The sequence below is a fragment of the Salvelinus alpinus genome, chromosome 9 (assembly GCF_045679555.1).
Source record: "Salvelinus alpinus chromosome 9, SLU_Salpinus.1, whole genome shotgun sequence".
NCBI lineage: Eukaryota > Metazoa > Chordata > Actinopteri > Salmoniformes > Salmonidae > Salvelinus > Salvelinus alpinus.
Window position 1 is genome coordinate 56060508 of NC_092094.1, and position 27712 is coordinate 56088219.

Consider the following 27712-nt stretch of genomic DNA (forward strand, 5'->3'; position numbering starts at 1 on the left):
TCTCCAATCCAAAATCAAATCAAGAATCGGCTTTCTATTCCGCAACAAAGCCTCCTTCACTCACGCCGCCAAACTTACCCTAGTAAAACTGACTATCCTACCGATCCTCGACTTCGGCGATGTCATCTACAAAATAGCTTCCAATACTCTACTCAGCAAACTGGATGCAGTTTATCACAGTGCCATTCGTTTTGTTACTAAAGCACCTTATACGACCCACCACTGCGACCTGTATGCCCTAGTCGGCTGGCCCTCGCTACATGTTCGTCGTCAGACCCACTGGCTCCAGGTCATCTACAAGGCTATGCTAGGTAAAGTGCCGCCTTATCTCAGTTCACTGGTCACGATGGCTACACCCACCCGCAGCACGCGCTCCAGCAGGTGTATCTCACTGATCATCCCTAAAGCCAAAACCTCATTTGGACGCCTTTCCTTCCAGTTCTCTGCTGCCTGCGACTGGAACGAATTGCAAAAATCTCTGAAGTTGGAGACTTTTATCTCCCTCAACAACTTTAAAAATCTGCTATCCGAGCAGCTAACCGATCGCTGCAGCTGTACATAGTCCATCTGTAAACTACCCACCCAATTTACCTACCTCACCCCCATACTGCTTTTATTTATTTACTTTTCTGCTCTTTTGCACACCAGTATCTCTTCTTGCACATGATCATCTGATGATTTATCACTCCAGTGTTAATCTGCTAAATTGTAATTATTCGATTTATTGCCTACCTCATGCCTTTTGCACACATTGTATATAGATTCTCTTTTTTTCTACCATGTTATTGACTTGTTTATTGTTTACTCCATGTGTAACTCTGTGTTGTCTGTTCACACTGCTATGCTTTATCTTGGCCAGGTCGCAGTTGCAAATGAGAACTTGTTCTCAACTAGCCTACCTGGTTAAATAAAGGTGAAATAAAAAATAAATAAAAAAAACAATATTATTTGGTTTGAAGAATACAAGATATGTGTTTCTTCATAGTTTAGATGTCTTCACTATTATTGTACAATGTAGAAAATAGCAAAAATAAAGAAAAACCCTTGAATGAGTAGGTGTTTTAAAACTTTTGACCGGTAGTGTAAATTCACTGAAAACCCACACTAACACACGGTCATATTAACAGTATTGCACTTTTCATGTAGCCTAATTTTGGCCAGCTAATAGCCTAACCACCGATCAAGTGTCACGCACTGACCTTAGTTCCTTTGTTATGTCTCTATTTTTGGTTTGGTCAGGGCGTGAGTTGGGGTGGGCATTCTATGTTTTTGTTCTATGTTTTATATTTCTATGTGTTTGGCCGCGTGTGGTTCTCAGAGGCAGCTGTCTATCGTTGTCTATGATTGAGAACCATACTTAGGTAGCCTCATCCCACCTGTGTTTTGTGGGTTGTTGTTTCCTGTTGTGTGTCTGCACCAGCCAGAACTGTTTCGGTTGTTATTTCAGTGTTCATTTAATAAATATGGACACATACCACGCTGCACCTTGGTCCTCTCCTTCCAACAGCCGTTACATCAAGCAACATTATGGAGTAAACATTTAAATCCTGTTGCTGCTAGTTTATTTTGCTGTGTCAGTACTGGTCAAATTAAGATCCTACATTGGATGCATGTACTGTATGTAATCTTTCCTTAGCGCTCCTTTCTTTTTCCCATCAGCATATACATAAATATGGAACATAGCTTCCTGCTAACATTGGCTTGTCTCTTACAGCATTAGCTAAGTATTGGTTTCCAAACTCATCCTAAATTGAAAACCAGATGCACTGACTGGACACTTTTCCCACAGGCCAGGGAAGTAAATGTCATATCCATTCTTTGGAATGTTCTTATAATCGAAGATGGCACAATGGAAATGAAATTATAATAATTCTCAGTCATCTGCGGATTCTCTGTCTTACCTCTGATTGAGAGAAGCGTGTGATCTCTTCAAACTGGTTCCTGTCGTTGGCTAAGATCAGTCTTCCCAGGCGAGGAGGCCTGACCAATGAGAAGCTTATCTCATCTCCATCCTCATTGGTCACTGCCTTCAAAATGGCACTGGTGATGGCATGTCTTGTTCCTATAAAATTGTAAAAATGGTACAGGTTCACTATAAGTGAATATAACGCAAGATATAAAACACATGCCCTGTCATTGTAGCCCTTAGCTTCTCATTGACACCTTTTAAGCCTTTAAGGCCAGACTTTCCAATAGCTCAGACACCAGAAGGATTGTCAAACGTTTGCCTGCCGATAGTACTTACTTAGCACCTCTGAACAGTGTCGGAAGTCAATCTCTTTTGTGTTCACACAGCAAAGACTTAAGTCGTCAGCCACTCAGCCTTGTTAAAATACACCAAACCAGAAGGTGGCAGTAGGGTTGTTTGGCAATGCATGTCCATGTGTGTTGCTTAGTTTATGGTGTAGATTCCCATGTTAGCTAGCTAATGTTGCTATTTTGTAGAAAGCACTTGTTGATACTAGCCAGATGGCCACAGCTAGATAACTACTTAGCAAGATGACCAAGAAACAATTTAATTCACTCTCCATAATCCCAGCGCCAGCCCATAGCCAACTGTTTAGCTATCTAGCTAATGTGCTAATGTTAGCATATTCGCTAGCTAGCACATCTTAGCTAGGTAGCTAAGGACACTGCACTAAAATGGCAGCTGTTTCATGGAAACTAATCCATTGTAATTTAATTATAATGTCAATACTAGCTACAGTGGTTAGTTAGCTTGGAGGAAGTATTCAGTGTTGTGTGCATTACCATCCCATAGCCTACATTGCATATGAAGTGTGACTGGCTCATGACATTTAACTGTGGATGTATGAAGAAAATGCCCTCTTTTTTCCATTTTGTTGTCACTCTTGCCGGCTCCCCATCTGGGGGTTCATGCGCTCTGATTGGCTCAAAGTCAAGTTGTTGGCCACTGACGAGCATTGCCATGTTCGTCACTACCGGGTTGGTACTAGTGATGGGAAAATGAAACTTAATGAAGAGTTGAGCATTTCCCACCAATTGTGTCGAAAATAGGTTCATTACCCGAGGCTTTAATCAACACTGTGTATATTAGTGGCACCTGCTGGTCAAAAGAACAGCAAATTATTATAGATGACGTCGCACACGCTGTAGCACGTGTGCAGTGTAGCATTTTTGTCTCCTACCGAAACCAATATCAAACCAATCAGGTGGTTGTTGATCATTGATCACGTGCTTCTGATAAAAGTGATACAAGCATCAGCATACTGCTTAGAAGTAAACTGCTTAGAGATTTCGACGCATGCCTCAGAGCTCCGGTATCAAACGTAACTAGCAGGTACCACTTTTGTTCTTGCAAGAGAAAAAAAACGGCCTCCCACTGTGATAAGTACCTATCGGCAGTCTCGGCAGTGAGATTCTCGGTGTGTTTCATGCCTAAGTGTGGAATGTCAACATGTTGTGATTTAAAGAGGGGAAAATGATTAGAAGGGAAAATACTAGAAAACAAAGCTAAACATTACACATCCTAAATTGTATTCATTGTAGGCTACAAAATACCCATGGAACTATTTTTATCTGATATTGTGGCCTATTTGTTATCCAAACAAAAAAACAAAGCCATGCTGAGACATAATTTGAAATGGCCATTATTTGTTCATCATACATGTCTGGTCAAGTTGGGTTCACTACTTCATGATCCAGCATGCTTTTGGTAGCTCACCTGGAAAGATCATTAGCTCCTCCCCGGTTTCCATGGTGATGGTGAGCTGTCTAGCCGTAACGACAAAGCGGTAGAGAGGAGAGGTGTGCTCTCCGTCTGTCACGGTAAAACTGAAGTCTCCAGACTCCAGACCTGAAGGAACAGTTCAGAATAGGTTGACCATCAGAGTCAAAGATAAAGCTTACAAAGCCTAGGGAGCTAAAAAAAAAACATGAGCTGGCGCACACCCAGAATAATAGCTTGTTTGGAGGTGGTGACTAACGGAAAATAAACTATAAACTATCAAAAATAAAGAAAGTCACACACTCCATGTATAAACTCCCAGCAATGTAATGGGTATTTACCAACGTTTCGGCATCACTGTGCCTTCCTCAGGGTAATGTCATGAATACTTTGAACCAGGTTATGTAGACAGACACACAGTGCAATTAGTGTAACCAATGACAATAGTGAGGGGTGTGTCATAATGATTAAGTTCATTAAAATTAATTAGTGAAACTGTTAAAAAATAGTATATGGCATATTAAGTATATTACGCTATTGTTATCATATAGAAACATAATGGAATATTGTACATCATATTAGCATCAACATACATTATTATTTCATTCAATTTCACATAATCATTTCATTTCATTTTTGTTACATGTAATCTTTTGGTTCAACCTTAATATATAATAAGAATCATCAACAGGGGGAACATATTAGGTGTACGCTAATAAGCTGGATTTTTTTTCTTCAGATTTATAAGACTTGTTCATAAAGGAACATTTGTTCATAAGAAGGGCCTGAGATCAAAGTCAATATTCAGACCACTAGGGGTCAATGTTTTTAGACAGGACATCCAGTAAGCCTCACTTTGTAGTAGTAGGATCTCGATGTGACCTCCTTTCCTTGGTAGAGCAACATGCTCAATGCCTGTTTATTTAAGGGAGGAGATGGGATGGTTAGCTTCAACAAAGTGAGCTGTTACTGGAAAGTCAATGTTCTTACACCTGATTGAGCTGCAGGGTTCAGCTATGTGTTGTTATAATTGTATTTTCGTTTGTCCTACGTAGGCTTTTCCACATGAACAGGTGATGAGATAGATTACTCCCTTGGTCTTGTATGAGATGATACCCCTAACAGGGATCTTTCCACCTGTATGTGGGTGTCTGAAGAAGGATGTTTTTATAGTGCTATTGCACTGTGCGCATGAGCCACATTTGTAGTTCCCATTTGGGATAGGTGTCAAGAGTGTCTGAGTGGGCTGAGGGGCAGGTCAGATCTCACCAAACTATCTCCAATATTGCGACCACGCTTATAGACCACCAGTGGGGGTTCCTTGAAGAGGTGTGTGATTTAAAAAAAATCTGATTGCAGAATATGCCAGTGCTTTTTCAGGATTGCTTTCCTTTTCTCCGAACCCTTGGTGTATTTAGTGCAAAAGACGGTTGCGTTGTTTTTCTGGAAAGCCAAGAACATTGGCTATCAAGTAGCAGCTCACTTTGTTGAAGCTAACCATCCCATCTCCTCCCTCAAATACACAGGCATTGAGCATGTTGCTCTACCAAGGAAAGGAGGTCACATCGAGATCCTACTACTACAAAGTGAGGCTTACTGGATGTCCTATCTAAAAACATTGACCCCTAGTGGTCTGAATATTGACTTTGATCTCAGGCCCTTCTTATGAACAAATGTTCCTTTATGAACAAGTCTTATAAATCGGAAAATATTTTTTTACAGCTTATTAGCGTACACCTAATATGTTCCCCCTGTTGACGATGCTCATTGTATATTAAGGTTGAACCAAAATATTACATGTAACAAAAATGAAATGAAATACAAAATTATTATGTGAAATTGAATGAAACAATAATGTACGTTGATGCTAATATGATGTACAATATTCCATTCGGTTTCTATATGATAACAATAGCGTAATATACTTAATATGCCATATACTATTTTTTTAACAGTTTCACTAATTCATTTTAATGAACTTAATCATTATGACACACCCCTCACTACTGTCATTGGTTACACTAATTGCACTGTGTGTCTACATAACCTGGTTCAAGTATTCATGACATTACCCTGAGGAAGGCACAGTGATGCCGAAACGTTGGTAAATACCCATTAAATTGCTGGGAGATTATACATGGAGTGTGCGACTTTCTTTATTTTGATGTTTTAAAGCCTAGGGAGCTAACACAGGTTTTCAGGTCTTAGAGAAGGTATACCAATTGCATCCTTAAAAAGAAAAGAAAAAGCTGCACACTAGTAGCTCCGATTAAATCATTTTTTTACCAACATTTCGACAGAAAGATTGATTCATCAGCCTGAAAGTGAATTTGTGGCCAGTGAGTCAATTGGGGTCAGTGAGGTAGCTGAGGCTGTAGGTAGAAGCTCAAACAGCCTTACCTTCATGGATAAAGACGACTTCCCCATTGTTAATTTGTGCCTGTGTGAAGTTCTGGATTTCTTCGTCAGGTTCCACCTTTAGTGCCACCAACCCATTGATGGTTGACTCGATGGAATAAACCAACTCGTTGATGGGGGTGTCTGCATCTTCTGTATTCAACATGCTGGTGGTGATGTCCGATTCCTCTCCAGCTAAAACCTGAAGAGAGAGAGAAGCCCAAAGAACAGAGCTTGGTCTTGGTTAAGGAAAGGGATACATCTCTATTAACTTTTGGTGAGTCTATTTTCAAAAAAACATATGTAAAACAAGATGTGCATTATTTTCAAAAGTTTTAAGTTTAGAATGTTTATCATACCCATTGTGATATATTCAACCTGCAACTATGAGAATGTTTCAACTACTTTTAATAGATCTGATTGAGCATACTAGTTAAGTTTTATATACCCCCAAAATGATATTGTATGTAGGCCTCCATATAATGGAATGTACTCTATGGACAATGTAAATTGACAATTGCTGCAAATGCAGCCTGTGCTCTGCCAAGCCTATTCTTTCTTACTGCTGTCTGGTGGTAGTACTGTGTAGGGTGGCAGATAGCCTAGCACTACTGTGTAGGGTGGCAGGTAGCCTAGCGGTTAGAGCATTTGGCCAGTAACTAAAAGGTTGCTGGTTAAAATACCTGAGCTGACCAGGTAAAAAATGTGTCCCTTGAGCAGAGTACTTAACTCTAATTTGCTCCAGGGGTGCTGTACTACTATGGTTGACCCAGTAAAACAACACATTTCATTGCACCTATCCAGTGTACGTGACAATAAAGTTAATATGTTTTGGGGGGTGTGTACACCATCAAATAATTAGTTATTCCATTAACTTTCCACTAGATGGCAACATTACCTCACTATCACCCAAGAAATTTCCCTGAGTCATTTTGGCAAGTTAAATTGTGCTGGAAATTGATTGTTTATATAACAATCAATGAATTTTACTCCTCAGGAAGAAGGGTTGCAAATTAAACTTGATCTGACAAAATGGATGTCTCATTTCTTTTGAAGCCAACAATATGATTCAATGTGTCAATGTTTTAATTGTATCCGTCTCCAAATCCCAGTAAAGAGAGAGGGAGAGAGAAAGCGATTGATAGAGAGATTAAATGAGAGAGAGAGAGGGAGAGAGAAAGCGATTGATAGAGAGAGATTAAATGAGAGGGAGAGAGATTAGAGCAAAAGAGAGGGAGAGGAGAGAAAGGGAAAGAAATAGAGAAAGAGAAAGATAGACGGAGTGCGAGAAAATATCCTAATAGAAGACAGCTGTAGCAAGGGCCTGGCCAACAGGATCTATGGCGATCAGAGAGTCACGACCGGACCATGTTGTTCGTCATGCCTGATCATCTGCTGTAGGTCACTATGCTCACATTTCCTGCCCTAAATCAGAAGCAGTGCTAGGGAAGCTAAGGAGAGAATTCACAGGAGGAGCTGGAGCTGGTATGAATGAACACTAGGCCTGCATGCGGACAGAGAGACATATCATTATATTACATTTTGTGGCCGTGCGAGAGACGCTGCGATTGGCTGGTTCCCTGGCATCGCCAAAAGCCTGAGGTCTTGTCATCTCAGTTTCCCCAAAATACAGGTTACCGTGGATACGCCGAACCACAGGGCAGAGTAAACAAAGCTGAATGACACACTCGGTTTCCAGTTGTATGTGAGATGATTATAGCTTTTTCCAGCCATTTTGTCTCTACAGTAAAATCTACATTCAGAATTTTTGAAACACTTAGGCCGTGTTCGAATATACCCATATTTCCGTTCTAAATAGTAGGCACTTTGGATATGTGAAAAAATTACTTTTTATTGAAATTTTGAAAAGGTAGGATGCTTTAAATGCCAGAATGTCATACTCATTTAGTAGACTTCACTACACAATATTGAGGAAATAATTGTCTTTCGAGACCCACGTGTGTCTGACAACAGCTGATAATCAGTTGAGGGGATGCGCTGTGCCAAAATAAATGAATTGTGGGAATCAATGCAAATGCACATTAGATGACTCATTCTCAGTAGGATGTGCCTAGTATGATATTTGTTGCATACTGCATTCGTTTTACTAAACAGTATGTTCTAAATAGTATGTAGTACGATTAGTACAGAGTATGCAGTTTAAGCAAGTAGTAGGCAAGTCAGATTTAAGACATGGCCTTACTGTTTGCTTTCAAGAATTGACGGGTAATACAATATATCCATGACAGAAATTGGTAATGAACCTCAGGCCTTAAAGGGTTACTAATATAAAGTGTTGCCATATGTGTCTAAGGTATTACTTAATTAAGGTATTCATTATCAAGTACATTAATTAGTAAGATGTTTACAAACCAATTATGTCCTTCATAACTCATGGCAATGTGTAAATCACTTATGAATAGAGTTAATTAGCTATTAAGTTGTTTTCAGGCAACCCACTGAGAAGGCTTATCAAAACATAAATGATAGCATAGATGAACAAACGAAAAACAGACAAACAAACAAACACTGTCAACTTCTGACAAGTATAATGGTTTTGGAGTGTCCTAAATGTGTGCACTAAACTGGAGCATAAAACAAATGCGTTTGTATTGGTTCTGGTGAAATACAGTACATCGCAATTAAAAGGAGTTTGCACTCATCAAATATATAGTTATCAGTAGGCGACTGTTGTGGTAAACCGACAGCTCAGTACCTCCAGTCCTGTGTTGCGTGTCAGTTTAGGTGCCTCATCGTTGACCGGGAAGACGGTGACAGTGAAGGTAACGGGGAGGCTGCGGCGCTCTATCTCATAGGCTGAGGCAGAGAGTGTAAAACTGTCCTCGCCGCTTTCCGTGCTGTCATGTAAGTAGTAGATGTGTCCAAGTTTCACCTGTAGAGAACAAAAGGGGCCGTGGGGGTCACACAGACTAGTCAGTTCTCCTGTCACACAATAGTGGTAGGCAAACAGAATTGGCAGAATGGACACAGTGGTGTTGTTTAATCCGAGTCTCAAGCAAAGCTATAATAGCTCCTGTGTCTAGGAATGTTTAGGCAAAATTTGGCAACCTTTGGGCAAAACATTTAGGACTAAGGTGATAATTCAAGATGTTGATCACTATCTTATCATGTTGGAAGTTTGTTACACTCAAACAAAAATCAATTATTAATGTGTGTAAACTATATCATGCACATGTTTCAGAGATGGGTGGATCAACAATATTCTATCAAGGTCTTCATATCCCAGTATTTTGGAGTCCAGACAGACAATGGATCACTGTGTCTTTCTCTCCCTCTACTGATCAATAACATAGGTGACCCGTTTCAGGAAACTAGGCGTACAGTATGTCGCAAGTCACAACTTTGTTTTTAATCAAAATGCGTTTTTTGGCAGAAATGCCTTCTGGAACATATGAACTTTCATGCACCTTAATAACAAACTTGTATGCCATCTGTAAATACGAATACAATTGTTAAATTACGAGCCTTGTTGGTTAAGGCACAGAAAAAGTCAGCAACCTTCCCACTAGCCATGATTGGCTGAGATAATGAGTGGGCTGGACATGCCGAGAGAGGAGTTCGGATTGGGAAGGTTGCTGGTCTGCCATATAGAAGGCTTCTGTCTATTTGAGCTGGTGAGTCTGTGTTGGTAATCCTGTCGAACGCGGATTTAATTTTTTTTTATTGTGTAGTGGAGCTGTGTAAGGGTTGCTCTCCACTTTCTGGAGGTTTGAGTTTACAAATCAGTGGCGCGAGAGTATGATAGCTAAAGAGATGGAGAAAACACCTGTCTCCTGATTACATCTTCAAACTAAGGGCAACCGTGGCATGGCATCCGTGACATGGAGACTGATCCATCATACATGATGATGTATAAGGGTAAGATAGTCTAGCTAGCTACATTTTCAGATATTACACAATTCTCATTTAGACAATGATTCATTTCAAGCTCAAGTGTGGTTTCATTTCAAGCTCAAGTGTACTGTTAGCTAGCTAGCGTTACGTGTATGACGTTATTATTCATATCCCAGAGCCGTTTGCTTTGCTAGTTAGAGCCTAATGTTAGCTAGCTAACATTGAACCTGGTTGGTTAGCTCCCAGCAGATTCATGCAGGATAGTAACAACATGATTTGGCACTATGTTCATTGTTGTTTAACTAGCTAACGTTAGCTGGCTGGCTCTTTAGCTAACATTACATTACGTGTGGGATCTTGCACATTGTTTACCTAGCTAGCTAGCTACATGTCTGAAGCTAAAGTGTACAGCACCCGTTGAATATGGCCGGTGTCAGTAAACGTCAGCACAAAAGAGGAATGAAATTGTTGCCAGCAGAGCTGGTTAGGCTGTTTTCATGTTATCAAGAGGTAAACAAATCATCGGCCAGAGCGTCAAGTGTGCGTTCTGAACGCTCCAAGAGCGAAACGAGATGGGTGGGGCTAAAGCTTAAGAGGGTGTGAACAATGCTGAATGGGTGTAGACAAAGAAGAGCTCTTCACTAGATACCAAAACGTTCAAAGGCCAAAAGTGAATTTACAGGTTTATCAACTTTTAAAGCAGAATTACTTTCCCATTGTTCCTCAAAAATGCAGTGTATGATATACCATTTTGTAGCTCTAAGTCTCTACCTTTATCCAATGTAAAAAACACAATTTCAAATTTTGCTACATAAGACCAAATCCAGGTGGTGAGTCACATAGGCTACATGTTAAAGTGTAGGACACTTCGTCAGACGATCTTGATGTTCTGATATGAAAATACACAGGTGAGGTATAGTAAGATAATACTCTAACAAGCACTCCGTATTCCCAGTCTCAGAGTAGGAGTGCTGATCACGGATCCGTTTCACTTTTTAAATCATAATACCTAAATAAGACCGGGGGACCTGCTCCTAAATCAGCACTCCTACTCTAAGAATACAATCCTACAGTCCAACTGTTTGTGAATACAGGCCCTGAGTATTTGAGGAAATGCATACAGAAGCATTGTTTCCAATGAATGGGTAGGACTTCCTATTTAGTCTACATGCAGGGGAGCATGACTTGGTGGTGAGAGGGGCCTGCTGCACCACAACTGTAGTAGGGAGATTCAAATTGATCCAAGATGGAAGCCAGCTAACTGGAAAAACACTAGGTTTCATTACTGATCGGAGAAAGTGAGCGGGAAAATCAGCCTCTGCTCAAGGACAATAAACAATGAATTGCTCTTGTTCGACATGTGGCCGTCACATTGTTCCATGCTGAGATACAATGTGGTGTTCTGATATTTTTATTGGGGACAGTCATTCAACTTTACCACAGTATGCGGGAGAGCTTTGCTAATCCAGGATAGTGCTTGTACAGCATCAAACAGGTCAATGCTCGGCTGCTGTGTGTGTTTGTGTGTGTGTGTGTGTGTGGGGGGGGCATGCGTGCATGATGGTGTGGTGTGTTTGTGCATGCATGCGTGGATGTGATTTTAATGAGTGCTTCGATCAGATGGAGGCTCCATGTTTATAGAAGCAACACTATTCCTGATGAAACTCCTCTCTCTGCACCTGGTTGAGCTTGTTTATCGTACCTTTGGTAGTCTAGAATGTTCCACTTCCAAGCCAGTTTGTTTACAAAGATGTAAACAGTCAATATAGTGGCTCTTCTAGAAAACAGTGTTTAAATTATCTCTGACCTTTCTGACACACCCTTCGTCATGTAATGTACTATGGTCCTATGTTACATGTTACAATACTACTTACTCTATGTTCTGTTCCTATGTTATATGTGCAGTACATGCAAGTAGCTATTTACATTCTTGTGGCCTCTTTAATTCATACTTATGATGACTACCAGTCTATAATGTGCCAACCACTTCAGCTACAGGAGTAAAGCTCCCCCACTCTCATTTTCTCCACTGCATCTCCTACATGCACTAAGCTACAATACTCTGACATAACCTCACAAACCTCCACTGCGTGACGAAGAGTTTACCACGAAAATGTCTTTACACAGCAATTAAGCCAATATGAGTTTCGCGGAGTAGTGGGCCCTGAGCATGAAAAGCATCGCTGAGCATGAAAAGAACCACTGCTCCCACATGAGTGAGTCAAGAAATTCCAAATCATGTCCGATATTGAGTCCAAGCATATCCATCTTTAATTTACAAACAATTACACTCTGCTTCTAATCCTGCCTCAACCGAGTCAGTCTGCAGATTTACTTCTAAACTTGGTAGTCATTTGGAGAAGTGTTGTGTTTTGTCCTCTCAACTTTTTTTGGGTCGTCCTTGCATAACAGGAAACAAACTCACTGGCGATGTACAGAGTAGAGTGCACACAAAAATACACAGATCCAGAGAGAAAACGTGTCCAGGATGGCAGACGATGTTAAAGTCCCCCCCCCCACATTTTCTCCTCTAAAAATCAAAATCAGATTTAACCTGAATCATGGCTATGCGCTTGTCCCAGTTGAATTGAAACACATAGTGGGGTCTTTCAGAAAGTCTGTCTGGAAGCAAAGCGCGGGAGGGTTGTGTGCACATGCCTTATTATAGGAATACATAGGCCAGTTTATTTTGGCTTCGGGCTGCCGAACATCACCGTCAGTTTTTCCACAACCCTTTCAGAAGAGTAGTGTATGAGTGAGGAGAAGAGCTGAGCTATACACGTAGCAGGCAAGCCGTAAGTGGGGTGACTCACAAGCTCCACTAGGCTCCCTGGTACATACAGAATGCATGAGGCTTTTCCACCACAAGTGACCACTCATGTCTCCTTTTCATTCTTTCCAAGTGCTAGGCCTCAGGACCACATGGTTGGAGACGAGACAACTCACAGTCTCACATACTGTAGTTTCTCTCTATCTAATACGACGGACAGAATCATAAAACAGCAGAGAAGCATCGCACAGAATAGTGAGCAGCTACTGTGAAAAGAGTTACTAAGCAAACAACAGTAAAGTGAACTTAGTGTGGCCTTGGTTGTCTTCGCGAACAACCAGCAAGATCAAAGTCAGAGAAGGTGGATATTATTCTGTGAGCATCTTGTAATTAAGACACAGAAAATGCTATGGTGCATATAAATGATATGGCTTGTGGTCTGGTGGGACTCAGTTTGTTTCCAAACAAGTCAAAACGGAAAAGTCAAACTCCATTTTCAATTAAACTAACGAATCCCTTTTTGTGTTGTATTTTCTCATGGTTCCTTCTTTTCAGAAAGATTAACAAACAAATAACACTTAAAATGTGGGGAGAGAGAGTAGCTCAATTCCTGGCATCTAAATAGAAATGTTATGTTTTTTTTTAAATCCTCGAGAATTTGAATAAATATACTGTCTTTATCACAGGGGGTGACACATACCAGAATTCACCTCTTAACAGTTGATATGGATATCTGTGTACTTTTAAATGAGCTAATGAACTAAATCAATCAATCAATCCATCAACAAACCAACCATCCCCCTACCCCCTCCAAAACGAAACCTATGAAAAGCACTCACCTCCTCCCAGGTAAAGAAGGTGAGCTCTTGTTCGTCACCATCCAAGTAGCGGATACCCCCATGCTGCGGTGGCTCCTCCACGACAAAGTCCACGTTGACCGCGCTGTAGAAAGGGTGAGAAATATTCAGGAGCTCAGTGGTAAGGGCCATCCCGCCGCCCTCCCTCACACTGAAGTTGAGGGCCTGGATGGGGATGAGGCGAGGCACAATGTTCACCATCATCCGGAGGTCATCCACGGTGGTGAACCCGTTGCTGACGTCAGCCACGAAGACGTCACTGCCCTGGATGGAGGCAGAGACATAGAGGATGCGGCCCCTGTTGACATCCTCCTGGGTGAAGGAGTGGATGTAGTCGAGGATGGGCGTAGCCGTACTGTCCGAGTGGTTGGTCAGCATGACCACGTGGCCCAGACGAGGAGGCTCCTTGATGGTGAACACCATCTCAGAGGGCAGGATGTCTGCTTGTTCCACCTGGGGGGAGAAAGTTGGGAGACCAGGTTCAGATTCACTTTCAAGTCTTGACTAACTAAATGGCCGTACTTACATGGTTGTAGAACACCTATGTAATAGCTATGCATTTACATGGTAATTACATGGACAGGTGCAGAGTGTGACTATGTTGTAAGTAGCCTACACATTGTTACATAGTACTTATAACTTACCATGTAAATACATATTTTAGGGACACTTATGTAAAGTTGGACCAGTTAGTTCAGTCAGTACATTCCATATACATTCAGTCAATTTGTTCCACCACCACTGTAAAAACCTTCTGCTACTAAGATGAGCACATCAATGTACTGTAGCATTTACTATGTCTTCCCTTATGTTGTATGACAGAAGTAGGCCTATATTTACAATAACAGTATACTAAAGGTTTTTACAACCTATAAATTCAGGCAATGGAATAAACAGACAGTCTCCACTGACTTTGATTCATATGAATTACATTCGATGCACAATAGTTTTTCATCTAAAGCCCTCATAACTTGGTCGATTAAAGAAGATTCAGGGTCTGGCACTTTTGTGGCCTGATTGAAGCACTTCTGAAAACAAGCACCTTTCAAAATAGGCAAAAGCTGCATCTCAAAGCAAGTTGATTATTGATTATAGTTGATTATTTGAATCAGCTGTGTAGTGCTAGGGCAAAAAGCAAAATGTGCATCCCTATGGGTACCGAGGACTGAGTTTGGAAAACCCTGGGATAAAGGGAGATGCTTTGCCTCAGGGATAAATCATTTCTGGAATAGTTGACTGTTCTACCATCTATAATCACAACATTAGTCACAAATACAATTTTTTTTCTATGTGAATTAGGCATGGGGCACTTGCTATGACTCATAGCTATACGGTCTTAAAAAAACGCCCTATTTTTGGTCACTTGGGAAAGCTTGGTATTGATATCTAAAAAAATATATTATTTTACGCTAATTTGGTGCCAGGCGCGCCGGTTTTAGTGTGTCAAGAACTACAACCCTGCTGATTTTTTTCATGGTCAACAGTTTGCGTGTGTATCAAGAGTGGTCCACCACCCAACGGACATCCAGCCAACTTGACACAACCGTGGGAAGCATTTGGTTCTCCAACTAAAAGTAAGAATGCACTTCAAGTAAGCTCCACAAAAGCCATGGTCAATAGGGCCACATTTAAAGGACAACCTGAGCTTCGTTCGACATTTCTCAATAATGCATTCTCAATGTCTGTACACCTTGGTCCTTCTTAAGTCAATACTGAGAAAAGAACAGAACAAGGTCCTCTGAGAAATGGAACTTTAAATATCAAGCACAATTTTCAATATGTTTCTTATTACTTCACAATGCGAGGTGAAAACAGGAATGCAATATGCATTGGAAAAAATGTAACTTCATCAATAGGCTCTCAAGATGAAGTGCACTCGTATTCATCTTCGAAACAACACGATTCCAGATATATCCGTAGGGTGTACTTCGTGAGTGTTTTCCACACTAAATAGACTATAATTAAGTAATAAACAAGATTAAAAGCGCCTTCAGAAAGTATTCAGACCCCTTGACTTTTTCCACATTGTTACGTTACAGCCTTATTCTAAAATTGATGACATAAAAACAATTCCTCAGCAATCTACACACAATACCCCATAATGACAAAGCGAAAACAGGTTTTTAGACATTTTTGCAAATGTATTATAAATGTACTACAAGAAATCTGCCTCCAGAAGTAAAAGCTTCTCCCAAGTGGGTGTGACACCTACTCCCGGTGCCTGCTGCACTGCTGCTTAGATTCCACCTGGCAATCTGTTCATCGTCTGCCCTGGTTGTCTTCCCCTGTCTGGTACAGGTACCCTCACCACACTCTCCCCACCTCTCTCCCAAGCTTTTGCTCACCTCCAGCACACAGGCACTGTTGGGGCGAGTGACTCTGAATTTACAATGGTTAATCCCCAAGTCGTTATATATTTTATATTTTATATTTTTCTTCTGCATTTGACTATTTTTCTATTTGCCTCATGACTCCTGCATGCTTTGTTGACTCCGAACTTTCTTTCCCCAACCGTGGGACAGACTATGTTTGTTCCCACACTCGGGACTCTGACTCTATTGGTTACACACACAGACTTTTGGCCTCCCATCCTATTCTAATCACCTCTCGCCGGCTTTGTATTCATATTACCTCATGAAATTGCTGTACAATATGATCTTGTTGCCATCTGATGCACATTCAGATGTCATAAATCAGCACTGCAGAGCTCTCCCTGTCCTATGCTGTGCCTTGATTGTATTACTGTTGATGATATCTGGAAATGTGCATGTACACTCTGGCCCATCTACTGTTGCTAGCCCCAATTCTGACTTGTTCTCCGATATCTGCTTCACTGATTTCTGCTCTCGTAAAAGCCTGAGTTTTCTGCACGTTAACACTAGAAGCTTATTACCTAAAATAGATCAGTTGAAAGTGTGTGTTCACAGCTCCAATCCAGATGTGTTGGTCATTACTGAGACGTGGTTAAGGAAGAGTGTTTTAAATACTGATGTTAACCTTTCTGGTTATAACCTTTTTCGGCAAGACAGATCTTCCAAAGGTGGGGGAGTGGCAATCTTTACCAAGGATCGCCTTCAGTGCTCGGTTGTCTCCACCAAGTCTGTCCCCAAACAATTTGATTTGCTGGTGTTAGATTCTGGGTTAAACTTGGAACATTGTATACTCAGAAGTACAGTATCTAAGAGAGATAGAGACTGGTTTTTACATCAGAAGTTAACTTCTTTGGGGTAGGGGGCAGTATTTTCACGTCTGGATGAAAAGCGTGCCCAGAATAAACTGCCTGCTACTCAGGCCCAGATGCTAGGATATGCATATTATTAGTATATTTGGATAGAAAACACTCTGAAGTTTCTAAAACTGTTTGCATGATGTCTGTGAGTATAACAGAAGTCATATGGCAGGCAAAAACCTGAGAAAATAATCCAACCAGGAAGTGGGGAATCGGAGGTTTTTAGTTTTTCAACTCTTTGCTTATACAAGATACAGTGGAAATGGCGTCATGTTGCACTTCCTAAGGCTTCCACTAGATGTCAACAATCTTTAGAACCTTGTATGATGCTTCTACTGTGAAGTGGGGGCGAATGAGAGGAGATTGAGTAAGGTCTGCCATGAGCTGACCATGCGCTGACCATGCGCGTTCATGTGAGAGTTAGCTTGAGTTCCATTGCATTTCTGAAGACAAAGGAATTCTCCGGTTGGAACATTATTGAAGATTTATGTTAAAAACATCCTAAAGATTGATTCTATACTTCGTTTGACATGTTTCTACGAACTTTTACCTGGACCTGCCCGCGCGTCGTGAGTTTAGATTGTGTACTGAACGCGTGAACAACAAGGAGGAATTTGGACATAAATGATGGACATTATCAAACAAAACAAACATTTATTGTGGAACTGGGATTCCTGGGAGTGCATTCTGATGAAGATCATCAAAGGTAAGTGAATATTTATAATGCTATTTCTGACTTCTGTTGACTCCAACATGGCGGATATCTCTTTGGGTTGATTTGTCGTCTGAGCACCGTACTCAGATTATTGCATGGTTTGCTTTTTCCGTAAAGTTTTTTAGAAAAGGAGAAGTGGATCTAAAATTCCATGTATAACACTTGTATTTTCATCAACATTTATGATGACTATTTCTGTAAATTGATGTGGCTCTCTGCAAAATCACCGAATGTTTTGGAACTACTGAACATAACGCGCCAATGTAAACTCAGATTTTTGGATATAAATATGAACTTTACCGAACAAAACATACATGTATTGTGTAACATGAAGTCCTATGAGTGTCATCTGATGAAGATCATCAAAGGTTAGTGATTAATTTGATCTATATTCCTGCTTTTTGTGACTCCTCTCTTTGGCTGGAAAAATGGCTGTGTTTTTCTGTGACTTGGCTCTGACCTAACATAATCGTTTGGTTTGTTTTCTGTAATGACCTTAGTGATCACTATTTTACAGCCTGTGTTCATAATGGCTGCTCAGTGAAAGGACCTGTCCTGATTTGTCATAGACGCCTGCTAAAAAACTTCAATGAGCAAGCCTTCCTTCATGAACTGGCTTCTGTAAAATGGTATAGAATCAACTTGATCCCCTCTGTCGAAGACACTTGGACCTTCTTTTTTGATATTTTCAGTGGTATTGTTAACAAACAACGCCCCCATAAAGAAAATTATAATTAAAAACAGGTTCAGCCCCTCGTTCGACCGTGATATTGCAGTTACTCCACTTCAAGAATTGCATTTTGCGAAATGCTCGGCACACGCATACTCAGGCTGACTGGCTCTCGTTCAGGCAAATGAGAAATAAGTGCACGCAGGCTATCCGGAAGGACAAAGTTAGTTACTGTCACGCCCTGGCCTTAGTTATCTTTGTTTTCTTTATTATTTTAGTTAGGTCAGGGTGTGACATGGGGGAAGTATGTGTTTTGTATTGTCTAGGTTTTTTTTGTATGTTTATGGGGCAGTGTTTAGTCTAGGTGTATGTATGTCTATGGTTGCCTAGATTGGTTCTCAATTAGAGACAGCTGTCTATCGTTGTCTCTGATTGGGAGCCATATTTAGGCAACCATAGTCATTAGGTAGTTTGTGGGTGATTGTCTATGTCTATGTTGCATGTTAGCACTTAGTTTGTATAGCTTCACGTTCGTCGGTTTATTGTTTTGATTTTGTTTGTATAGCGTTCTTCGTTTTTTCGTCTTTATTAAAGTAAAGATGTATTGCTATCACGCTGCGCCTTGGTCCTCCTCTCTTTCACTTTACGACGATCGTGACAGTTACTTTAAAGACCTGGAGATTAAACCCTCCTCACAGCTACCCATGTCCCTTAAAGCTAACGATGTGGTTGTTACTGACAAGAAGCACATGGCTGAGCTCTTTAATCACCACTTCATTAACTTCTCTAGGATAGGGGGCAGTATTTTCACGTTTGTATGAAAAGTGTGCCCAGAGTAAACTGCCTCCTACTCAGTCCCAGATGCTAATATATGCATACTATTATTAGTATTGGATAGAAAACACTATGAAGTTTCTAAAACTGTTTGAATCATGTCTGTGACTATAACAGAACTTATTTATCAGGCAAAACCCCGAGGACAAACCATTCAGATTTCTTTTTTTTTAGGTCACTCTCTTTTATTTTTATTTTTTTGTTGTTGAATTTTACCACCCTTTTTCTCCCCAATTTCGTGCTATCCAATTGTTAGTAGTTACTATCTTGTCTCATCGCTACAACTCCCGTACGGGCTCGGGAGAGACGAAGGTCGAAAGCCATGCGTCCTCCGAAAAACAACCCAAACAAGCCGCACTGCTTCTTAACACGCGCGCATCCAACCCGGAAGCCAGCCGCACCAATGTGTCGGAGGAAACACCGTGCACCTGCACTGCGCTGCGTGCACTGCGCCCGGCCCGCCACAGGAGTCGCTGGTGCGCGATGAGACAAGGATATCCCTACCGGCCAAACCCTTCTTAACCCGGACGACGCTAGGCCAATTGTGCGTCGCCCCACGGACCTCCCGGTCGCGGCCGGCTGGGACAGAGACTGGGCGCGAACCCAGAGTGTCTGATGGCACAGCTAGCGCTGCGATGCAGTGTCCTAGACCACTGCGCCACCCGGGAGGCCGGTCACTCTCTTTTCAATGGGTTTTCATTGGGAATCCAGATTTCTAAGGGACCTTCCTGCAGTTCCTATCGCTTCCACTGGATGTCAACAGTCTTTAGAAATTGGTTGAGAAAAAAAAATACCTAAAGTTGTATTACAAAAGTAGTTAGAAATGTTTGGACAAAGCTTACAGGTAACTTTTGAGATATTTTGTAGTCACGTTGTGCAAGTTGGAACTGGTGTTTTTCTGGATCAAACGCGCCACATAAATGGACATTTTGGATATATATCGACGGAATTAATCGAACAAAAGGACCATTTGTGATGTTTATGGGACATATTGGAGTGCCAACAGAAGAAGCTCGTCAAAGGTAAGGCATGAATTATATCTTTATTTATGCGTTTTGTGTCGCGCCGGGAGTGTTGAAATATGATGGTCTGTGTTTGTTTGTGTGGTTGCTATCCTCAGATAATAGCATTGTTTGCTTTCGCCGTAAAAGCATTTTTGAAATCTGACACGTTGGCTGGATTCACAACAAGTGTAGCTTTAATTTGGTATATTGAATGTGTGATTTCATGAAAGTTGAAAGTAATTTATTTGAATTTGGCGCTCTGCATTTTCACTGGATGTTGGCCAGGTGGGACGCTACCGTCCCACATATCCCAGAGAGGTTAAGTCAGGATTCCTATTTGACTCAACCATGCCTCCTTGCCCGTCCAACATTTCCTCATCTCCCACCCCTTCAAATCCGACTATCCCTGATGCTTCTCCCTCTTTTTCCCCTGCCGCGCTACAAAGTTTCTCCCTGCAGGCAGTCACTGAGTCCGAGGTGCTAAAGGAGCTCCTGAAACTTGACCCCAAAAACCATCTGGGTCAGATGGTTTAGGCCCTTTCTTCTTTAATGTTGATGCCCCTATCATCGCCAAGCCTATCTCCGACCTTTTTAACCTGTCTCTCCTTTCTGGGGAAGTTCCCATTGCTTGGAAGGCAGCCACGGTTCGTCCTTTATTTAAAAGGGGAGATCAAGCTGATCCTAACTGTTACAGGCCTATTTCTATTTTGCCTTGATTATCAAAAGTGTTGGAAAAACGTGTCAATAATCAACTGACTGGCTTTCTTGATGTCTATAGTATTCTCTCTGGTATGCAATCTGGTTTCCCCTCAGGTTATGGATGTGTCACTGCAACCTTAAAGGTCCTCAATGATGTCACCATTGCCCTTGATTCTAAGCAATGTTGTGCTGCTATTTTTATTGACTTGGCCAAAGCTTTTGATAGGGTAGACCATTCCATTCTTGTGGGTCAACTAAGAAGTATTGGTGTCTCTGAGGGGTTTTTGGCCTGGTTTGCTAACTACCTCTCTCAAAGAGTGCAGTGTAAAAAGTCAGAAAAGCTGCTGTCTCAGCCACTGCCTGTCACGAAGGGAGTACCCCAAGGCTCAATCCTAGGCCACACGCTCTTCTCAATTTACATCAACAACATTGCTCAGGCAGTAGGAAGCTCTTTCATCCATTTATATGCAGATGCTACAGTCTTCTACTCAGCTGGCCCGTCCCCAAATGTTGTGTTAAATGCTCTACAACAAAGCTTTCTTAATGTCCAACAAGCTTTCTCTACCCTTAACCTTGTTCTGAACACCTCCAAAACAAAGGTCATGTGGTTTGGTAAGAAGTATGCCCCTCTCCCCACAGGTGTGATTACTACCTCTGAGGGTTTAGAATTTGAGGTAGTCACCTCATACAAGTACTTGGGAGTATGGCTAGACAGTACACTATCCTTCTCTCAGCACATGTCAAAGCTGCAGGCTAAAGTTACATCTAGACTTGGTTTCCTCTATCGTAATCGCTCCTCTTTCACCGCAGCTGCCAAACTAACCCTGATTCAGATGACCATCCTACCCATGCTAGATTACAGAGACATAATTTATAGATCAGCAGGTAAGGGTGCCCTCGAGCGGCAAGATGTTCTTTACCATTTGGCCATCAGAAATGCCACCAATGCTCCTTACAGGACACATCACTGTACTCTATACTCCTCTGTAAACTGGTCATCTCTGTATACCCGTCGCAAAACCCACTGGTTGATGCTTATTTATAAAACCTTCTTAGGCCTAACTCCCCCCTATCTGAGATACCTACTGCAGCCCTCATCCTCCACATACAACACCCGTTCTGCCAGTCACATTCTGTTAAAGGTCCCCAAAGCACACACATCCCTGGGTCGCTCGTCTTTTCAGTTCGCTGCAGCTAGCGACTGGAACGAGCTGCAACAAACACTCAAACTGGACAGTTTTATCTCAATCGTCTTCATTCAAAGACTCAATCATGGACACTTACTGACAATTGTGGCTGCTTTGCGTGATGTATTGTTGTCTCTACCTTCTTGCCCTTTGTGCTGTTGTCTGTGCCCAATAATGTTTGTACCATGTTTTGTGCTGCTATCATGTTGTGTCACTACCATGCTGTTGTCATGTGTTGCTACCACGCTGTGTTGTCATGTGTTGCTGCCTAGCTATGTTGTTGTCTTAGGTCTCTCTTTATGTACTATTGTCTCTCTTGTCGTATTGGCAGCTAGCTAAACCTAGAACCCCACATAGAAATAATAAACTAGACTAAAACCCCTAGTCACGCCCTGACCTACTCTACCATAGAAAATACAGGCTTTCTATGGGCAGGACGTGACAACCAGACTGCAATGTTTTGGACACAGGCTGCACCTTGCAATTGGTAGGCTACACGTTACATGTTTTTAAGGCTTACAATTTCAATTATAATAATTATTGAGTCTACTTATACATAATTGCACAATCATAAGTTTCCTATTCCATCTGCAGGCCATGGCTGCCTGAAAAAATAATTAACTTAGGTTATTTAGGAACTCATAATGGTAAAATAGGAATTCATAATGTTATTCATAAATTTATTAATAAATGCACACTATATTTTGATGATCATGGTAAAAACGTTTGTTAATATGTTGGTGTAATAGTACTATTATCATATGTAGCCTATAACAATGTTGGAAAATATTTGTTTCATTTGGTTTTGTATTCAGTTAGCACAGTATGTAGTCATTCATATGATCTCATTTTAGAAGTGATGTTCTCTACCCTGACTCTTGTTTTAACTAAGTCTGACGTTTTCACCCAAGTGCTTCGAAAATCGCAATTCATACTCGCAATTGCAATATCTTTCCCCCCAAAAATCGCAATTAGATATTTTATCCAGATCGTGCAGCCATAAAGTGTACATACTGTTGAGGGTGCATGCTTGGGTACTTGCAACTCTAATGACTGCTTCATAAACACAATTACAGTCTACTAAGTCATGCAGTTCGCGGTATTGTAATAGATTCAAGAACAAACAGTAGGCAAAGGTGGAAGTCAACGATTGGTAAACATAGAGGGGAATATACAGTAAACATACCTTAAGATGATCCTGGTTAATCACGGTGTGCTCTCCCTCATAGGAGATGATTATCTCATTGGTGATGACCTCAGGCTCTGACAGATAGCCTTGCTTGAAGATCTTTATTCTGAATGTGCCCTCCTCAGAAAATCCTTTCGCTTCCACAGTGAAGCCAAACGAGTCCTTGGAGCTCAGACTCTGGTCGTTATGCTCGTAGGACACCACACCCTTTTTCAGATCCTCCTGTGTGAACCAAGAGGCCTCAATCCCACTCACGATGATCTTCCCATCACTAGGGGGTGATGTCACTTGGTACCTAATGTCACTGGCGTCTCTTATGTCCATGTTGGACTCTGCACTCAACAGACTGGTGTTGAGCGTCTTTGTGCTTCCATGGTCCATGACAACCATAGTGTTGTTCACCACACGGAGGTAGGCCTCACCAGCCTGGATCTGCAGCAGGGCTGTGGTCTTATGCAGGCCATCAGAAACCTGGAGCTGGAAGCGCTCACGGTCTGCCCCATGGTGCACAAATAGAACATTCTGGTCTTTCACGTCCGCTTGAGTGAAACGAAAGAGGGGCTGCGAGGGGTCTGATGGGGAGACAATATTTCCTGAGAGAATGCCTGTGCGAACAAAGACCAACTGGGTATCATTGAACCCTGAGTCATCGTCCCTGAAGAGGATATCTTCTGTGGTCAGCAAACGTTGTCCATTTCGCACCACGTTAAAGGTTTTATCAACCACTCTAAGAGGCACGTGGTCGTTCTTGGACTGAATAGATATTCTAAACATGCTGCTCAAAGACTCTTGACCATCGATTCTGATGTTTTCACTTCCTGCTGCTTGCTCAAATACCAGGAAAGAGAACTCATCATCGCTAGACTCTGAGCCATCATGTTGGTAGATCAGCCTATCGAGATTCAGATCCTCATTGCTGAACATTCTAATGGCCCCGTCGAACCTGGGCTGTCCAGATGGGGACTCCCTGATGAGACGGCCATACTTGGGGTCTTGTGTCACCCTGTAAACAAAGTTTGTCGAGATGGATGTCTGAACCCATAGATAGTCTTTGTTCAGAATATTCTCTCCGCCCTCCAAGACAATTAGTCTCTCATTAGTCAAAACAGGGGCGTCTGAATCAGCCTGGATCTTGATTGGGTAGGTGTATATAGGGGAGTACTGATTCTCTGCAAAGACTCTGAACTGGAACTGGTCCTCATTAGCCACCGTCCTTTGCACCTGGACTCTATAGCTGACCTGGGCATTCCAGAGGTCCTGTTGGGTGAAACTGTCTCCCTCAACTAGCTTCCTGTCGATCATTTGAAGAGTACCCAGTGTGGGGGCCTTCAGAAGGATGTATCTTATAGTTTCTGGGGCTACACTTTTCCCCTTCACTTCTGCTTCAAGTTCAGTGTGTTTTATTGCCTTTTGCTCTACCTTGCCTTCAATCTCAAGGGGAACTACTTGGGCCATTTTAACCTGTGAGGGTGTGATCTTGATCAAAAAAGTATTGTTCCATAGGGAAAACTGTCCAAGATGGACATCAAATTGAAAATTATCTGACACAATGTCCTCCAGGTCACTTGAGTCTGTGCTAACATATCTCAAGCGATCTTGCTCCAAATCTGACTGGTGAAAAGATGTCACCTGTTTGGGCAAACCATTGCTAGTGAGAACATGCAATTCACCATATCTCAGAGCCTGTGTGACATTAAACACAATATCTCCATTACGAGGGGTGGCAATGACGGCCAGGTTCTGGATCCCAATGGAAGAGTTGCTTCCCTGAGACAACAGAAGGCCAGTATTGGTCACAAGGCTCATTTGGGGCTGTGTAATGGACATTTTAAAAGTGGTCGAATGACTTATGGATTGTCCGTCAGATACCTGTAAAGTTATCCCACCGCTCCCAGTTCTGTGGACAAAATATATATTGCCGTCTTTCAACTGTCTGCATGTGAACTCTTTGATACTTCTTCCTGGTTGCTGGGCATTTTCTAAGTAGCCAACCCCTCTGGGAGGTTCTGAGGTCACGGTGACAATCAATTCATCACAGCGAGTGTCCGAATCCACAATCTTGATAAGGTTGGGATTTAAGCGAGTGCGACCGTTTTCTGTGATGGAAATGTCTCCTCCGTTTAGTTGTGGTGTGTCATTGACAGGTATGATCTCCACTGGGAGAATGTACTGGTGGGTTTTTTTAAGACATCCTGGAAGGTAACTGTTACTATGGGCAACCACCTCCAACTGGATCTGATCGCCATACTTTTCATTGCCGTCGTGGAGATACTTGATTTTCTTGTTGACCACATCCAGGAGTGTAAACTTTTTGGTACGTCTGGTATTGATGTTCATGTCTACGAGTCCGTACCAAGGGTCACTTTGTAGAGTGAAGATGATCTGGGATTGGCGGATTCCCACAGTGTTTAGGTCAAATGTAGGGCTAAGGTTGTTAATATCGAGAAAAGCTTCCCCACCCTCGGGCACAAGCAAAGGGTTGACTTCAATAAGTTTTGTAATGTTCCGGAAGGCCTCTGGTGTGTCGTCAGTTGGGTAGCAATGTCTTTCATTAGGGTCAGCGTCGACATATCGGATCCGAACAGGAGCCGTAGTTGTGGTTGCCTCCAAATCATAGTAACTTGAGTAGTCATAGTCCTCTCCCTCGCATTTCACATGGACGTCTTTGGTGACCAACGCGTCCTGCAGGCTTCTGTCCTTCTGGTTCACTTTGATTTCTCCCATGCATCCGATAAAAGACTCAGATGTTATTTCCACCTCCATACGAGACAAGCTACTATCACGAAACACATCCTTCATCTTGCCCTGGATTCCCCCCATATACAGATTGCCAACTAGATCCAATCGCTCTGAGCCCCTTAGAGGGATAGAGGCAGGCTGGCTGTCCACGTTAATCTCAAACACACTCGCATCTACAGTGACTCTGATCCTATGCCACTGATCATCATCTAGCTGTACTCTGGGGTTGTCCAGTACCACCATCCCACTCCCAAGGTCCACCACACCTTTTAGGTAACCGCCCACAACGCCAACAGCTATAAAGTCTGACTCTCGTCCAGGGTGGAAGGTGAGTAGGGCATCCTCGATGGTGGTCTTCATGAGAAACTCCAAGGTCCTTTCACTACCACTAGCCCCGCTCCAAGTAGGGAAGGACACAAATGAGTCTGGGCTGATAAAGCTGGTCGCCTCTCCATCACCAACCTCAAACTCACTGCTACAGGACTGCTTTGTATCATGGCAGTCAATGGGCTCGGAGTCGAGAATATCAAACTGATGGGACTCCAACTTGACATTGGTCATGCAACCGCGGAATGGAGGTATGGCATTGCTGAGATATGGGGCGTCTAAGTCTCCGGTGCCCCCCATGTAAACCCCCATGTCAATGTTGAGGTCCTCCTGGGTTTCAGGCACAGAGATGAAAGTGGAAAAGAGGTCATCGATCAGCATGGTCAGTTTGGCCTCCTGCATCGTGATAGACACCTTGTGCTCCAGGAGGTTGTTCAGTTGCAGCCCCAGAGATGATGACAGCACCATCTCACCGGCCCCAAGGTTCATTCGCACCTATGTGAAAAAAGAGAGAAGAGTAGTGTCATTGCTATTTTATGAAGCTCAATAATTGTATGTTTTTTGGACTGTCATTATATTCGTGAAAGGATTCCTTCGTCATAGCCTTTCTTTCCATGAACGATTATCTAAAAGGATTTGAAAGATGATATCAAAGAGGAATCAATCTAGCATAGACTTGTGATTGTCTTTTGGGGGGCATACCTCTTTCACCTATGTTGTCCTTACAAACGGCTTCTTATGGATCAGAGGAGAACGGGGAAAGCATTTTAAGAATTTAAGAATTGTGTGAGCAGCATCATAGCTTTCTTGTGATTTTATCATATTCAAACGTTACTAATAGCAAACGCACCAGACCTCTAAAAACAATATACCTTGTTTATTGTACACAATTTAGGGATTGTTTATGACAGCACATCTGATGCTAATTCAGTTCCTCACAGACTCTGCCAAGAAATTCATTATGGAATTAAAATGTCAGGAATCCCATTTAAAGTGACAACCAGTAAAGCAGTGTCGAATGATTTCAGAGTACCATCTAATTGAAACTGTCACATACATGGTTCTTTAATGAGCACACACCACCAGCCTGCTTTCACTTCTGTTATAATCTTTAAATGTATTAGGTTGAAGTACATTGTTGGTTTGGAAAGAGGAAAGTGACATCACAGATGCTGTTGTCAGTCTTTCAATTACAATATAGGACATGTATAGGAAGACAGGTGTCCTTTTTCTAATACTTTTAGTGCCTCATCTCCACAGGATAGAACCAGAGGTGGAATTGGGGGGCGGGGGAATGGGTAGGAACCGAGTCCCCAAAGTGAAAGCATTTTTGTAAAACGGTGTTTAATTTGAATTTCTAGGATTTGACATGGTCAGTCCCCAGAGTGACTTTTTCCAATTCCAACCCTGGATAGAACTATAAACTGGAATATTGTGAACCAGCTGACAAAACATGTTTGCCATCTAGGATTCACAATCAGTCATCCACCTAAATAACCATGCCTTGTACATTTCTGGGTGGTTTAATAACAACATAAAGCTTGTGTAAAAT

The 27712-nt window shown here is 41.9% G+C and overlaps 1 protein-coding gene across 1 annotated transcript in view; it reads right to left on the reverse strand.

The window, feature by feature from the left end:
• cspg4 (chondroitin sulfate proteoglycan 4) overlaps positions 1-27712 on the reverse strand; it is a 103083-nt gene that overhangs the window by 11323 nt on the left and 64048 nt on the right. The window contains exons 3-8 of the mRNA XM_071326770.1: positions 23092-26655; positions 13550-14020; positions 8802-8978; positions 6089-6287; positions 3686-3817; positions 1902-2062 (exon numbers count right to left, since the gene is read on the reverse strand). Coding sequence (XP_071182871.1) covers positions 1902-2062; positions 3686-3817; positions 6089-6287; positions 8802-8978; positions 13550-14020; positions 23092-26655 — 4704 coding nt within the window. The remainder of the gene's footprint in view (positions 1-1901; positions 2063-3685; positions 3818-6088; positions 6288-8801; positions 8979-13549; positions 14021-23091; positions 26656-27712) is intronic.